We start from the raw sequence: 18,211 nt of genomic DNA on the forward strand, positions 1-18,211 counted from the left end.
TGGCATAAAACTTTTAGTATGCAAGTAAAAAGGTTTAATGAATTCAAGACCATATATATGAGTTGGAAGCATTATGACCAGATAATTCAAGCTTCTAAGTTGCCTAGGGAAGTTGTACCACATCTTCTGTAAGAAGAAAAGAACCCACAGCTCTGTCTTCGCTAAAACGGGGGTTTATGAGGCTTTTTACAATAATGACACTGCCAGACGTAGACAGATAGTAAACAAGTCCATTCACTTGATCATATTCATATTACAGTCAGGACTGTGCTAATCATTTGAGCACTGAATGCTTATTTCAGCTCTTTGATCAATTTATTGGGGCTCATTCTTTTATAGGTTGCCTCCTAATGGAGCTACTGGCGGCTCCTTTATATCTTCCAGTCATCCTCCCACATTGAGCAGATGTGTCTAATATCAACTAGTGATTGTTCGTAGGTTCTTTGTTCTCCTTAGTCCTTATTTTGTTTTTTCTTTCACATATGATAGAAGAAGGATAGAAGAAGGATATAATGTCCAATCGATTAATACAGTATCAAACACTGCAAGTTGAGGTTTGTTAGGCAGTATCACTTCATCACCGACTATACATCACATATTCCAAGGCAAACCAAAATTCTTCTAAGTTCATTTGCTATCCAGATCCGTTAATCTTCAGACATTTAATTCCACATAAAGTTCCACATCATGTGGAAATGAATGATAGATAAAATTTAGTAAACAGAAAATTCTTGCAATGACGCATCAAAATTTATCTCAACTCTAATAGAAAGAACAATCTGTTAGTCTCACGTGACAAAAGTGTCCAATTTCATACTCTGGTATTAATACACAACAACAGAGTTGCCCTTTAACATTTTTCGTTAAGCAGTTACAACCACTATGACTTAGGCACATGCACACACATCCACACACCAACACCAACACCAACACCAACGCGAACACCAACAACAACAACAACAAAAAGTAGAGAGGAAGACAATGGCAACAAAAAGAATATCTCAAATTCGCATCAGGCAGGATTGAAGGTTATGAACAGAATTCACACAGACATACCCACAGAGACAAGAGGCCACTCTTTCAACGTAACCAATTAATAGCAGTGAAGGAAAATGCACAGTATCAAATAGTTGCATAGAAAATGAAGAACGAAAAATGCATACCACTTTCAGCTTTCCAACCATTACTGGAAAGGACCTGTATACGATCCCATAAATCTTCTAGAAAATCCTGGTGTCAAATAAAATAACTAGTACTTAGTGACAGTTCAGTGGAGATTCAACATGGAATACACACATTTTTCTTTTCATGCGCCAAGCAACAGTCTACACTATAACTTCTTGATTAATAGAAACTCCTATATAAAACTCTTGTAATTTCATCCTCAGTATCATCTAAAATAACTGTTGATATGCCAAATTGGAAATAATCAGAATATGATGAAAACTTCTGTTTATAACCACCAAATTAAGAAAAGAAGTGCTCAACATCATGTAAGTACTTCATAAACAGTTTCTAAATGAAATAAGATAATTCAAGTACACAAATCCGAGTAGCAAGTATTTGTCACAAGTTTACTTATTGAGTTTACAAATAAATCTTCTACAGTAATTTCTCTTAGGAATCACAAGCAGTACAAACTTCGTTGTCTCCAGCCTTTCTTATATCTTTGGTCTTTGCCTCCAAAATAACCATTCAAGACAACCAGAACAGATTTTTCTTTATTGAGGCACGTTAGTTCACTGCAAATGTTGCACCGTATGAAAATAATCTCCCAATCAGCCTGTCTCAATGTGTGAACTACCTCCACCTCGTCTTCTAAAATCAAATTGTCTTAATCTTCTTTGTTTTTCTACATGTCTTAAAAGCATATATAAGCCTGCAACTTATTTTACTGGACCAGATTTACTGCCAAGATTCTTAACCATGAAAGAGACAAAGTGATGGTGACCTCTTTCCCATGTGAAACTTTTTTCAATTACCATGTAGAGTTTCATTCTTTACTATTTTTATACTGCTATAAAAGAGTCAAAAGTACAATTTGCATGAAAAGATCCATGTCTTAATAGCTAAAAATCTAATTACATGATACGTGAATGAGTGTAGGAGGCTACTGAAAGACTAATGAGTGTAGGAGGTTACTGCAAGTCTAACCGATTTTTTCTTTTAAGGGTTTAAATAAAGAGATCATGGAGCACAATTACGATCTTTGATTTAGATAATGCACCATCTATTCACTAGCTATGTAATCAACAACTTTAGGCGATACATGAATCCCTCTTCAAAATATTGGGCATTCAGTATGGTTTACAGCCCTAATCTTCTATACAACTACAAGAGTTCAGAAAACATCAAAAAGAAGACCCTAAGCCTTCACCTGATATTGTGATATTAATTACTTTTCTCCACTTAGCTAAAACACCTGTCAGTCTGTTACTATAAGGATATAAGTCAACAGTGTGTAGCAGTAGCGTATATGCATCAATGCTACTGAATGTTGGCTTTCTAAAAAATTTGTTTAAGGAACACTTTTGCATACTAGAAAATACTTTCTGGCAAGATTATTGGTGACAGGAAGCTTCAACTTATAATAACTAAAAAGATGATGGGCCATCAAAATCAGTAAAGGACACTATCCATTATGATCTACATATCTTCAGACCTATATTATATTAACCAAAGTATATGATATTTATGCATATAAAATAAGTTAGCAAAATTAACTATGGTTTGTACTAATGACCAGCATGTGCAGTTGGTTACTCAAATATCCAAAGTGGTAGTTGCCAAGTGCATGGCTGGTAAAGATCATTTGGACAATTGATTTGGACAACTAATCATGTCATCTGCTGCTGTTTAATTTCTCAGCTATAACATTCAGTATGGATCCTTCTATAAGACATAAGGCTTCAATAGTGCTTACAACTTATCATCTGAGAAATTTCTGTAACCACCACGATGATAGAACAGTCAAGTCAACTTTGTATGTCATATAAAGTAATTCTCTAATTTTAAGTAAGATGGCTTCTATCTTCCTATGATATTTACAAGGAGAAGAAATCAACAATTTTTGAACAACTACATATGAAACTGTTCTACGAGCACGGAAATAAACAATAGATTAAGGGGTTGTTTAGCAGCTTGCAATGGGAAAGGTTGCAAGTGGGTCATGGTTGCCCAGTGCAACTGTTTGTTTTGTTGCCACTAGACGGCTGTCATTGAACCTACAATTGTAAATGCCCTTCAGTTGCGGCTAAGACTTATGCAGATTTGAAAGTTGCAAACTTGTGCTACCTAACTGCAACAGTAATTGCAGCGACTCCAACAATCCAACTCAAGAAAACTTGACCACCCCGGCCGGCCCACCTCACCCCTCTTCTTTCACTATCTCAATCTTCTACCCGTGACCCCCAAAACCTTTTTCTTTTCTTTTTAAAAAAATACACCAAAACCAATCAACCCTTCCCTCTTCCCTCTTCCTTCTTCCCCTTGACACCCCTGTCAAAATCCCTACCACTGAAACCCCGAAGTTGGTATAAGAGTTGAGGGTTATAATTTATTAATTTTATAGTCTAACATGCTCCCGAAAGTTGAGGGCCCTTTCATTGGCCGAAAGCTAGAAATAGAGAGTGGTGCCTTTTTCGTTTTTAAAATCTACTTTAGAAATTCATGGCCAATAGGATTAAAACTTGAATTGCTAGTGATAACATATCAAAATCCATGTCATTGCACCAAAACTCTGAAGTTGACTCTGAAGTTGTGATGAATGAATGTTAGGGGTTATAAATTTAAAGTCTAATAACCCCAAACCCTTTTTTTTCATTTTTTAAAATAAAAGACCTAAAACACAAACCCCTACTTTCCTTCCTCCATCTCCAATCCCCCCACCAAAACCCCAAACCAATTGTTCTTTTTTTCCTATGACAAACCCAAAAACCCAATGAGCCACCACCCCATTCTTTCGTTCCTCCTGAAGCTCCATACTTTTTTAGTAAATTTCCTTCAAAAAACTCAAATCCTCAAACGAGATTCATGTCTTTGTCACCATCATTCTTTTGTCTATTGTACTTCTAGTTGCCGTTTTATTGAGAGGGGATGGCACAAAAAATTAACTTTATAGTCTAAGGAAGCAATATAAAGAAAAGAAGGGTTTATTAGGATCCTCAAATTAATTTGAAATTTGGATCAATTGTATGAAGATTTTTGTGAAGATTGTACTTTTCTTGGATTTTTTTCATATTTTTTATGTTATAAACATTATTGTAAATATTGTACTAAAAACTTTTGAAATGTAAAAAAAAAAAATCACTCAATTTATTTATTTATTTTGTGGTTTAGGCAATAATTTCTGCTTATTCTACATCATCATCATCATCATTAACAACAGTGAATATTATCGTCTTTCACTTAATATTATTACCTTTTATCTTTTAATAACTAAATAAGGAATTACACAATCAAAATTCACTAAACTCATTTAAATAATGTAAAATGATTCGCAAATAGTATATTACTTTTAATTTAAAAAGATTAAGAGAAGTTTTTGATAGAGAATACAATTTGTTACAAGAGAAAACAAGTCATAAGTCAAAAGAAGTGCCAAACTACAGCTGGAAGTCACAAAATATTAAAACTGAAAACAAATGCAACTATGAGTGCATGCAAGAACAAGTGTAACAGCTGTAGTTGCATCTTGCATGCAGTTTGCACCGTAACTATAGTTGCAATGAACTAAACGACCCCTAAGGAATTAGCACTTCTAAACAATAAACCATACACAAAACTAGAAAAGAACAGAAAGAAAACAATAACAATGAAAATAAACATTTAAGCACCACATGAATTAGATCAAAGCAAGAATGTGTTAACAACTTCATCATACATTAATAAGAATTCATACCTTTCTTTCAATAGTCTCATCTTTCTGTGCCTCAAAAATTGTGAAGCCGGTATCCTGAGAACGGCTTCGGATGTTTATATAGGATTGTACTCCAACCATGGCTCTCTCAAAATCTTCAGGAACTTGCTGTAAATAACTCTTTTATTATTAAGCATCAAAAGATTCTTATATGATACTATGTAATCAAAATAAGCGACCTTCAACTAGAAGTCACATAACATAGGGAACTGTATGTAGCTTAACCAAAAGAAATAACATAAATGACTTGTTTTGCAATGCTTTTGATCTAAACTTCAGAACATTATTATGTAGAAGATGACCATAATACTTTCGAGCTAGGTTGCCTGGAAACAGGTACAGGTGCGGGTACGAGACACAATAACTATGTAAGATATTGGGTATGGGGATACACACACATATACATAAACATATATATTAAATTAATAATTTACATGAGAACATTATTGTTTTTCAATTAGGTGGTATTAGAATTAAAATTCCTATCACATTTTTAAGTTTCTTTCATTATGTTGCTCATTATAAATTGGAAATTGCTCGTTTTTAAACTAGACATCCAAATGACCCTTTAAAGCATAGTTTTTGAACCTGGATATGGGCTAAAACAAGCCCAACCCATGTCTAACGAGTAATGAGTTTCAACAAATGATGTGAAGTGTATAATACATGTCCGAGAAGTGTATGACAAGTGATTGAATTTAAGACATATATCATATAATCGAGTATATGTCTGAACGAATGGATGCATATATCCAAGAAGTGTTCATGAAGTTTGGGTACGTGTCCGGTATGGGCACGTGTCCGGTATAGGTATGGCTTCATAATAGAAGTACCTAGGTAACACAGGTTTTGGGCACCATCCGGGGGCGTAGCTATGTAGACCTTGCCCTGGGCAGCTGCCCAGGACAAGAAAATAAATTTTTTTAATACCCATACCCGTAACCCAAGGGACAGATGCATCCCCCAACAGCCCCACCCTTTATTTCTCTTCTCCCCCACATATTTCGAAGTGAGAGAACAGAAAAGGGGGCTGGCAAAAAAAAACCCAGGCCAAAGGTTTCAAACTTTCAATGGCGGAGATCTTGGTCAGGCTTCGAGTCTGAGCCCTCTCTCACAGTCTCACCCGCTCCCCTGGCCGGCTGGCCCTGGTTGGATCCAACATCCAAGCACTTCGCCGTCGCCGAGCAAGCCCTCGACCGCTCGACGCCGATCCCAAGCTCTCCGACGACGACCGCCCCGACCCCCGAGTCCCCGAATCAAGGTCAGTTTCTTTTTCTTCTTTGATGGCTTTTTTAATCTCTTCCTGCTGTGCAGTATTTTTCGATTACACTCCATTTATATCGGTGTTTTTAACCTCAAAGTTTGATTTTTTTTCCCCCTCATTTTAATGACCCGTTTTTTTATTTTTTGAGGTTTCTTCACATCTTGTGTCTATTAACTGTCAATTTTTTTGTTTGTGTAAATCCAAAACCCTCCATTTATTTATCAAAATGCGCCACATTTATTGGTAACCCGAAGCCAAGCTTATCCGTTTTGAACGCCAGAGGTATTGTAGTTCAAATTTCAAGAGGTATTGTAGTTCAAATTTCAAGAGGAAAAAAAGAAAAAAAATTACCGTCATCTACCAACTGAACGCCAGAGGTATTGTAGTTCAAATTCAATATGATGATAGAAACTTCTCCGTTTTGATCAAACTTCAAGATTTTATTCTTACAGATTTGAAACCCTAGTCTCGTAGTTCATTGTGCTTTCGTGAAACTTACCCTTTCAGAAAATTTCTTCGGACCACGTATTCACCTTTACCTTACTAAATGTTTCTAGAAGTTTACAATTTTATATATGGTCCTTTTTTAGAATCACATCATGAATGAAATAGAATTGTTAGTTCTGTTTGTGCCTGTTAGTTCTCTCTCTGTTAGTTCTGTTAATTATTTTAGTTTATAGACTAAGATGTTATCTAGGTAGTCATTAGCGATTTCGATATCCTAATCATAACCTTTTAATGTGCAATCTTTTAATATCCTAATCACAATCTATTAAATTTTGAAGGTAAAATGTCTGGAAAGGGAATGAAAACTTTATTTTTATTTTATTCCAAAAAAAAACATTATTGGAGCCTCAAGCGAGGCACCGCCGACGGAGCCAATAGTTGATGATAAAGAAGAAGAGCAACATCCTCCTAAAATTCAAAAGGTCAAGGATATCGTATCTTATGATCCAGGATTACGTCAAGCAATATGAAAATATCCATATAAAGAACAAGATGAGGTTCGACGTCGTTACATAGCAATAGGGCCATGCCAACCAAACCTCCGAGAATATCCAAGAAATGAAGACGGGCGTAGCTTTCGATATGATTGGTTCAAGACTTATGCTTGGTTAGAATATTCTGAAACAACTGACCGTGCCTATTGCTTTCCTTGTTTTCTTTTTGAGAGCAATTCCTCCCAACAACATAAACAAGAAGCTTGGACTTCGAAAGGATTTAATAGTTGGAAGAGAGCTGGAGGAAAAGATAGTCATTTTCAAGTGCATGAAGGAGAAACATGATCAATACATTCAAAAAATGTTTTAATGCTTGATGCTTTGAAAAAGCTATCTCAAAACATTAAGAAACATTTAACCTTACAAAATGAAGCTGAAATAAAGAAAAATCGCTTGCGTGTTGTCACTACGATTAATGCTATTCGTTGGCTAGCATGTCAAGGATGTGCTCTTCGAGGGTATGACGAATCTCTTGATTCAGCAAATCGTGGAAATTTTATTGAATTGCTCAAATATAGTGCAGCTCTTAATGTGCAAGTTGCAGAGGTTATCTTAGAAAATGCTCCCGGGAATAATAGTTATACTTCACCGATGGTTCAAAATCAGAGTATGGAAATTATGGGTGACTTGGTGAGGAAAAAGATTTGTGAAGAAATTGGTGATTTTAAGTTTTGTATTTTAGTTGATGAATCTCGAGATGAATCCAATTGTGAGCAAATGGCTATCATGTTAAGATTTGTTGATGTAGATGGTTTTATTAGAGAGGTTTTTTTGATGTAATAGGGGTTGAAGACACTACCGCTAGGGGTGGCAATCTATGACCCAACCCACCGACCCGACCCGACCCGTTTATAATGGGTATGGGTTGAATTACATGGGTCGGGTCATAAACGGATCAACCCAAATTTACCCATTTATTAAATGGGTAAATTCGGGTTGACCTGCCTGACCCGTATAACACATACCCACCCGAATAACCATAGATTCAGGCACAGAGGACCCAAGGCTTATCGTCACCACCCCTTGTTTCACTGACAAGAAATGGCTCACCAGCGACGACCCAACCGCCGTTCTCGCCGCCGCCCTCCGCCGTCGATCGCAGCCCCTCAGGGCTCTTCGCTACCGTCCGATCAAACACCGCCAGCATTTTGAGCCCTGATCTCGTCACCTCCTGTAGACAACTATAGGTCTTAATCTCTGCTCTCTTCTCTAACTTTCGATGATTTTCTTAATTTTTTCCTGTTCCTCTGACAGCGGGCGGGGATAATTTGCAGCATGAGTGAGGGACTAGATCTACTTACGTAAATACCCTTGGTTTTGGAACTATTTTACTGTCTATAAGTGGGGAATTAGGGGGATTGAGAGGGTAAATTTGGAAGATTGGTGTCTTAATTGACAATTTTAGAGTAAGATAATAAATCAGTGGATTAAATTTGTGGTAATAAATCAGACTGACCCAATCGCTCCCTGCTCGTAGGTCCCACATGTCTAAGTCTTGGGTCAAATGGCGACTTGGTTTTTTTTGTTTACAATTTTGGAAAGTAAAAGTGCACGTCAGCAATCTTATCCAGAATTTGATAAAAAAGTTGACAATGTACCGTCCAAATTACGATAGCTGTGGAGACAGAATACCAAACATATATGTTTTTGACGTGGCAGTGATCGAGTGGTTCTTTGTATAGGCCTTGGACTAATCGGAGCCTTACACGTTAAGGTTTTGCGATCGCTGATTCGAGACTCTACCAAAAAATTCTAGAGGTGTGGTCAATTTCGAGAATGGTTTTGAATGTCTGTGGGTGGCAAACGGGATCTTTGGGTTATTCGGGTCGGGTCGGGTAACCCGTTTAATAAATGGGTAGGATCATATTGACCCATTTATTAAACGGGTCGGGTCGGGTCACACTTATATGGGTTGGGTCAACTATAACCCGACCCGACCCGACCCGACCCGTTTGCCACCCCTAACTACCGCACAAACTCTCAAAAAGATGTGTTCACTTATACTTGATCGTCATGGATTGCTTGTACAGAATATAAGAGGACAAGGTTATGATGGGGCTAGCAATATGCGAGGTGCATGGAGTGGGTTACAAAGTTTATTTTTGCAAGAATGTCCATATGCATACTATGTTCATTGCTTTGCCCACCGCTTACAACTTGCATTAGTTGCAGCATCAGGCGAATTATCTAGCATTGAGTTATTCTTTCAGATGTTGAATTGTATTGTGAATTTGGTTCGTGTTTCTCCTAAGCGGAATCAACAACTAAGAGCTGCACAAAGGGAAGAAGTTGAAAATTTGATGGAGAAAGGTGAATTACAAACAAGTATCGGAGGTAATCAGCAGACTACTTTGAGTCGACCTGCTTCTACTCGTTGGGGCTCACACTATTCTTCAGCTTGTAGTTTGCTTGGTTTGTATAAACCTGTGTGGAAAGTTCTTGGTATTATAAAGGCAGATGGGTTGAATAGAAAAATCCGTGCAAAAGCTAGTGGTGGGTTTACTACAATGGGTTCATTTGACTTTGTTTTCAACTTACACTTAATGGTTGAAATAATGAGAGTAACAGAAGTACTTTGTCAATCACTGCAAAGAAAAGATCAAGATATTTTCACTGGTATGGATTCTATCTCTATCACAAAAACTCTTCTCTATGAGTTGAAAGGTGATGACAAATGGCAAAATTTTCTACAGTCTGTAGTATCCTTTTGTGTGAAACATGAAATTGATATACCCGATATAAGTTCTTGTTATGTGAAGGGCACAGGTCGTTCTTGTCAGCAGAGTGATGAAATTACAATTGAGCATCATTATCGCTTTGATATATTATATGAAGTTGTTAACACACAAGTGATGGAGTTAAGTGAAAGATTCTCCGATAAAACAGTAGAACTTCTAAGTCTTAGACTCTTAGCTCTGCTTTGGATCCAAAAGATTCTTTCAAATCATTTAAAGTTGATGACCTTTGCATGCTTGCGAAGAAATATTATCCCCAATATTTTAGTGAAATGGAGATTAATTATCAGCTGAGGCATCAATTGCAACATTATGAGCATGATATGCGGTGAGGCATCAATTGCAACATTATGAGCATGATATGCGGTGTGATCCTGATTTTTAAAATATTACTACACTCTCAGGATTATGCCAAAAGTTGGTAAGTAAAGGAAAATCCAAAAGGTATCCTCTTATTGATAGGTTGATTCGGCTCATGTTGACTTTTCCTGTTTCGACTGCAAACACGAAAAGAGCATTTTCGGCAATGAAACTCATAAAAACATCATTGCGCAATAAGATGGGAGATGAATTGCTTGCTAATAACATGATACTTTATATTGAAAAAGAAATTACTTCCAGCCTCGACACAGAAGAAATGGTAGAGGAGTTTGATTCACGACATACTCGTAGAGATCGACTTAAATAGATACTTCTGTTTCTGGTATATCTCATATTTTGAATGTGTATAATACAATTTTGTCTTTTTTATCAATATCTAATCAAAGCACTCTTAGTTTGTTTAAAATTTTTTTGCTTTGTTATTTTTTCGCTCAGGGCAGAAAAAATTCCTGGCTACGCCACTGGCACCATCCAAAGCTTCAACATGTTATCCATCACCATCTTAATGAAAAAATGTTCATGTGATGATAAGAAACTGTTAATGAAAATATTATGAAGATATATGATGTTATAGTTATATTAGAAATAATATATTAGGAATATGTGGTTAAAAGATATTAGAGATGTGATTGAGAGAAAAAAGAATATGCTAAGAATATGCTTAGCATATTCCTAATAATATGTAACATGTGTCTATTTGCTCTTAATATAAATATAAGAGATCAAAAGAGCTCTATACCGAGTCTCTGGTTTCCTTTAGAATTAATTTCAACATGGTATCAAAGCCACGCAAACCTTAGCCTCCACAAACCTAGATCTTTACAAACCTTAGGTCCTCAATCTCTCACCATCAAAATCCTGGCTCTGACATACAACCTCCTCTCTTTCTTGTGACTGGTTACCATGAATAGGGAGCGGTGATTGTTCACCATGAACAGTACCCCATATTCCTATCTGTCCTGCTTTTGATGGCTTTGTTGATGATTAGGATTGTCATTATTGATAGCAATAGTCATCCTTAATGTATATGTTCTCATCACCGCCTGTGTCGCCTCAATTTCCCTTCATTCACCGCCTACTCAACTTCTAAACACCACCGTCATGACCGCTTGTGTTCTAGAAACCTTGACCACCGATAAAGAGTCTGTTTGGTTGATCCGTGAAGAGGATCATTTGTTGGTTCAATCGTGAAGAGGACCGTTAGTTTGATTGATCCGTAAAGATGATCGTTTGTTTGGTTGATCCATGAAGAGGACCGTCAGTTTGGTTGTTTCGTGAAGAGGACCGTTTGTTTGGTGGATCAACAAGAACGGTCATTTGTTCATTAGATCCTTGAGAGGATCATTTGTTTGGTGGATCCCTAAAGTAGGATTTTGTTTGGTGGATCCCTAGAGAGGATCATTTGCTTGGTAGGTCCCTGGTAAGGGTTGCTTGTTTGGTAGTTCCATGGAGAGAATCGTTTCATTTGGTCGATTTGTGAAGAAGATCGAGGTATCACATTTGGTGATTTTGGTTGAGGTTGTTCGTGGAGGAAAATATTCAAGTAGAAGACTAGAAGATGAAGATAACTATATTTAAGAAAGGCCACACAGAAGATTTCAGTCTTTTAAGTCGCATCATAAATTGAAGTGAGTAAATCTTGTTTGTAACAAGCTGGACATGTATATCATATATGCTCTAGCTTGAGGGGGTGTTAATGAATATATTATGGAGATAAATAATGTTATAGTTATATTAGGAATAATGTATTAGGAATATGTGATTAAGAGATACTAGGGCTGTGATTGAAAGAATAAAGGAATATGCTAAGAATATGTTTAGCATATTCCATATAATATGTAACATGTGTTCATTTGCTCTTAGTATAAATATAAGAGATTAGTAGAGGTCTATATAGAGTCTAGTTTACCTCAGAATTAATTTCAACAGAAACCATGCACAAATGACAGACATGTGATGGAGCAAATAGCTAGGATAATAGTTGTTTTTATCAAAGTGAAGTAAAATGAAGAGTTTAGGGGATTATGAGAATCCAACTTTGGATGGATGCAATAAGTATGTGCCACAGATGATGTGGAATGGCGAGTCAACACAGAAAGATTTAGTTAAAAAAATGCAGACAAAGAAACAAAAAAGGCTGAAAAGCTCATAGTCCTGAGGGTTGCTCTGGAAAAGCATATGTAGCGGGAACTACAAAGGTTAGTTTAGCAAATTAACTTTTCGTAGGTAACAATGAAAGGTATAAATTTTCCATTAGCAATTTCTTCAAATTCTGTCATCTAGAGGTCACATTCCTACAATAAAGCTATTATATTGATAGAGAACAAATTCTACTTCAGTTATTTTGAATTGCCTTCTGAGGTAAGGTTTGTTTAGATAAGAGTAAAGATATAATTTCGATTCTTAATAAGTTAGGATCGCAATAAATCTTAACTTAGGAAACATTTGCTTTATTTAGACAAGATAGTTTGTTTGTATATACTATTTGAGTTCATATCGGATTATTTTGGAACATTTTAGGGTGTGCTAGGTTAGAAGTAGTTGGAAAACAATTGCATTTATATCGTTATGTAGTTTCAACTCCTGTAGCTCGAACACTCTTCAACCTGAGCACGTTTGCCACTCTCCTATTCTTAGCTTATTTTGCTTTTGCAACAACCTTTTTGTGTTGCAACAACAAAACCAGACAACTATATTCAAATTTAAATGTAGTTGAAACAATATGGCTTCTAACTACCCGTACAGAAACAAACCTTAGTTATTTAAATATTAGTTTAGCTAGGATTAGGAATTTTAGTTTTGTTTCAATTTTGATTTTTTGGGCAACAATTAAATGATGTACAACTTTTTTCTTTATTTGATAAATATAGCATTCTCATGAGTCACTCTCCAAGAACATGTTTGGCAGATCCTATGCTATTCATCGTTAAGGATCCATAATATGACCGCAAAAACAGTATTTGATTCTCCATTGATTACTAGCATGGGCCAACAAGTTTAAAAAAGCAGAAGCGCAAGGCGAAGGGCATTGAACCATTTTAGTAAGTGTATTCAATTCTCCATTTTAGTTTTGTTTCAATTTTGATCTTTTGGCCAACAAATTAATGATGTTGTATTACGTTTTCTTTATTTGATAAATATAATATTCTCATGAGTCACTCTCCAAGAACGTGTCTGGTGGATCCTACAATTGTAAGTCTCCATAATATGACTGCAAAACAGTATTCAATTCCCCATTGATTACCAACATGAGCTAACAAGTTAAAAAAACGTAAAAATGCGAGGCAAGATGCTAGATTGTTTTAATAAGTAAGCCATAAACTTCAAGGCATGAGGTGCAAGCTTCATAAATTAATTATATTTTACTTTAAAATTTATAAATATTATAAGCATGTAATATATAGTGGTATAAGTAGATAAGTTCAAGTCATAATAAACTAAGTTTCACATATAAGACATATCCTATTTATGCCACATTGTCACATATACAACACATGGCCTAAAGTTATAGTTTCTTAATAAAAAATGGTCAATTGCTAACTGATTCAAGAGCCAAACAAAAATGAACAAGAAACGAGGTAAAACTCAAAAGAGAGAAAAGACCAAATACTAGAGATAAATATCACACTTCATCAACGTACAAGGAAAAGAAATTAATCTATAATTTAGAATTGTTGGAAAAAAAGTTGAATGAGCGCAAAGAAATGTTCACCCAGAGCATACAAAAGAAGAAGACCTATGATAGGATTAAGTACGGTAATTGTTTTGTTTTTTCAATTTGAATAAAAAAGAAAATGGGAAATCCTTGAGATGGCGAAAAGAAATGAGGAGGTAGGAGCATTTTAATTTTACTCGAAAATCATTTGTTACCCTTCCATCCTATCTAAAGTCTGAAGTGCGCGGTTCAAGAAGCTCTAAATGAGGTGTGAAGCATGTACTTTAGTTATGCATCAAGTGATGAGACATATGCTTACAAGGACAAATTACTTCTCTTTTGCGATTATAGGCAATTATCCCTCAAAATGTTTCAAAGTAACATTTACATGAAACAGAATGTGCTCTGCCTTAAAAGTGTATCATCCAAAACTAAAAGGGCATCAAGATACCATAAGTAGTACAATATACAAAATACTTCCATTTCTCAATTATAAAACTACTAGATGAGCATATTAGTCTTTGTAAAAACTTTAATACTATACACCTTAAGGAAGGGAATAGTCCCTGAACAGGTTTGTAATGCGTAAGTCATCATGAAAAACTAGGTGCATACTATGCATATGTTAGCAAACTTTAACTTTGTTTTTTAATTTTGTAATGTTATCAATGTTTTAAAAAGCAAGCGTCTATCCTTTCATAGGCGCTTGCCTAAGGCTAGGCGGTACTCAGGCCGGCCACCTAGGTCTTGGGAATATGTAGAGGCCCGTGGTCTCCTTTGCTTTTGCAAACTACACTGTGTAGGTCTTGGTCGCGATTTCCTCTGCTTCAGCCTCCACGTCCCCCAACTTCATCTGAACCCATCCAACCTCCTTCACTAACTATAAACACCTCCTTCACCTCCTCTAACTTTCAAAAATCTCCTCCACCATCACTGTAACAAAAAAAAAAGAAATCCGCCCAGGCGCTAGGCACCAGTCCGATGTCTAGCGGTGCCTAGTATTTTCTATAATATTGTCATTTATTACCAATTATTGTAACTAAGAAGTATATAGGAAACTCACCTGGGTCCGGCGCCCAAGCCACCTAGTGCTTTATGTAACATCAAATGTTATTTGCCAGAAACTAAATAATATCATCCTTTTAGGGTCCGAAGTCTATATTATATTAGACAAAGCTGCACAGTACTATGATTAGGAGTTCAGCCTGGTAGAAAAAGAGGAGTAGCCTCCATGGCTCCCTCTATAGAGATCTCTTGACAACCAATCTGACAGAATGAGTTAAATAAGCAAACCTTGTATCCCTAAACTAATGATTCTTTTCATGAGACCCTAATGTATCAGGAGAATCACCCACTTCCCATAATCCTAGAAAACTAGAAACTTTAAAAGATAAGGGAGAAAAGAAATAAAGTTGTGTACTTGGCATGTACACATCATGATTCATGAAAACAAAATTTCCACCCCATTGTAGTCATCAATATATTTTGACATTTCAGTCAAACCAGAGAGATTTTCCACTCTACAAAATTTTTTAATCATGCATCTTTAATATTCAATGCCAAGTAGGTTGGATAGGACCATCCCTTCCCCCATTGTATTGGATCACCATGGAATTATCATGACAACACAAGATTATGCCATGTCAAGAAAAATCTAGAAGTGCAGTAGCTTTTCTCCCACTCCTAAAGGACCAAGCACAAGCAATTACATACTAGCTGATTAGCTCTGCAACACTAAAAGGTTTTTGCAAACCAATAGATCATATTGGTGTCATGAACCTAAAATGAAGTTAGGTGTCAGTAGTATGACAACTAATAACAATACGGTCTACAACACCTTCTGATGTTGTAGGTAAGAAAGAACATCTAAGCTCACCAAAATTTATGTTTTTCCAGGCAACAAAAGCTTAAGCAATTAAAGGCTATTTCTGCATGCACCTAGGAACAGAAGCATGAAATTTCAAAAATCTCAACAGAAGAACCAAACTAAATTAACTAATATATCCTTTATCTTTTGCACATGAACCTCACCTCAACCAGCTCTGCACCTCCCCATGGAAGAGAGGACAGGATACAAGTAACATAGAAGTCAGCACGTGATTGCCAAGAAGGATTTCCATTATCCACATCTATGGTAGTGGCAGCAGAAGACAACAGCGTTTCAAATATTCCAACTAAAGAACCTGGTAGGATAACATTGCTGCACATCTGCAAAAAGAACCCAAAAAAAAGAAATAAAATTGATGATGGACCATTGTACTTACAAAAGCCCCTAAAGTAATTAAGAAAAAGGAGACATAAAAAGTATCAGCAAAATAAAAGCTTACATTTAAGGGGGAAAAGCGTAGTATTATCATAATACTTATGTTAAATACAATTATCTACAAGATTAAACAAGTAAATAAAGGCCCTCAAAAGAGCAAAATAAATAGGTTAACTGTAAAACAACTACACAAACAGATATCCAGATAAGGACGTCTGCTCTTGAATAAACAAATGCTTCTGCAACCATGTGTATAAAACAAGTGCCTCAACACACTCATTGTTAACCTTCCTTCAAACACTAGTGGACTCATGCATTGATAACTAAGGTAATCTCATGCAAGTTGCACATGAGCTTGTCCACTGCCGAACTGATATATCAGAGACCTCATTGGCAAAGTCTTTTGGTTCCACCGAGAACTATGATCCCCTGACCAATCAATCAGGTACATAACAAGCATCACATAAATTCCTAGTAGTAGTTTAGCCATGAATCAATATATATGAGCATTTAATACCTTATCTAGCATCAGAGAGTTTTATGCTGTTTAAGGTGAATAGTGTACATGTTATCTCTAACTCACCATCTATTTATGTCCTGCAGGATGTCTTGACAAACCGCAGTCCATCTACTGAAAACCCATTTACGGATTAAATCTTTTGGATTAATTATACATTATACTCTATTTCGAATATTCTAGGAAGCAGAGACTCTTCAAAATGAGTCCTTATGTTCCGGATGGGCTGGAGTCATCGCTTATTCCCATAAAACATGTTTTTAAAGAAATCTAGAAAACATGTGCCAAATCTGTTTCAGCTTTAAAAATTCTAACGATTTATGTGTTGGATAGACCAGATTCCTCATCTCCGAGTGCTTAAACAGACATAAATATAACCCTTTAACATAGTCTGGACACTAGCTGAATGCAAAATAAACAATTACTATAGATCAATGCACACTTGTTTCATATCAGGCATCAGACAAGACTTTCAAATTTTTCTTTGATTGAAATTAGATATATGTAAATCATTAAGGTTTCTTTTGTTTTTCTTTCTGCTTTGGAAAAATATGTCCTACTCACTCTTGATCACTGCATTTTGGTGTGCAAATACAGGGTGTACAGTTGCCCTTGGTCTTTCTTTTCAAAGGACTAGTGTGTTTCCAGAATAACACTGTTAGCATTACCTAGTTTAATTAATGGAATAATATAGAATTTGGTCACTTACAAATTACTAAATGTCTAAAATCAGGAAACTTTCATTCATTCAAACTTGAAACTAGTTATAAGGATGGACATATATCATCTTAATCCAAATCTACTCCTCTATACTTGAAGGAGAATCCAAAGAGTTACTGTCCATACTACAGTATGTAGTATGGACTATATGGCAAATATGGCCCTCTGCGCTTCTGTTCATGCTACAGTAATTTAATGTTGCTACAGTATTTTTGTTGTGTTATAAACAGTAGAGCAAATCAAATGTATTAAAATTTAGGGTAGATATGATTTCTAAATCAAATGTATTAAAATTTGGATCCTTCTTTAAGTATAGAGGAATAGATATGATTTCTAATTTTAAGCATACAATAATTAAATCAAATATACTAAAACTTAGAGGGAGGCAAGTTCAAAATGCAGTGCTTAAAAAAATAGGTGGCTGTGCTTTGCACGGGGTGCACACTAGTATGAATATACTAGAAAATGTGTTTTAAGTTTTGACTTCTTGGTTTCACATGTCTTACAAGAAGAAACTTAATGCTCTAAAGCAAGATATCATTTTCTTCCATATTAGACATTTCTTAATGTAGGAGATATTTGAGTAGCTTACAAATCCTTGGATGCATGAGCATAAACTGTATGACTGATGAGGCACACTTCCATATCCAGCCTATTGAGATTTATGGAAAGCGCCTCTTTGCTCAAATCCCAAAGTATTGGGATTTGTGGCATTGACCTCCATAGCTGGCTCTATTAAGATGGATATGACCTAAAT

General features: G+C 35.9%; 1 protein-coding gene across 1 annotated transcript in view; it reads right to left on the reverse strand.

The window, feature by feature from the left end:
* The window catches only part of LOC109842913 (nuclear cap-binding protein subunit 1-like), a 46,387-nt gene that overhangs the window by 12,883 nt on the left and 15,293 nt on the right, over positions 1-18,211 (reverse strand). Inside the window, exons 6-8 of the mRNA XM_020411829.1 lie at positions 15,986-16,162; positions 4,901-5,026; positions 1,164-1,230 (exon numbers count right to left, since the gene is read on the reverse strand). Coding sequence (XP_020267418.1) covers positions 1,164-1,230; positions 4,901-5,026; positions 15,986-16,162 — 370 coding nt within the window. The remainder of the gene's footprint in view (positions 1-1,163; positions 1,231-4,900; positions 5,027-15,985; positions 16,163-18,211) is intronic.

Source organism: Asparagus officinalis, chromosome 5 (genome assembly GCF_001876935.1).
Source record: "Asparagus officinalis chromosome 5, Aspof.V1, whole genome shotgun sequence".
Taxonomy (NCBI): Eukaryota; Viridiplantae; Streptophyta; class Magnoliopsida; order Asparagales; family Asparagaceae; genus Asparagus; species Asparagus officinalis.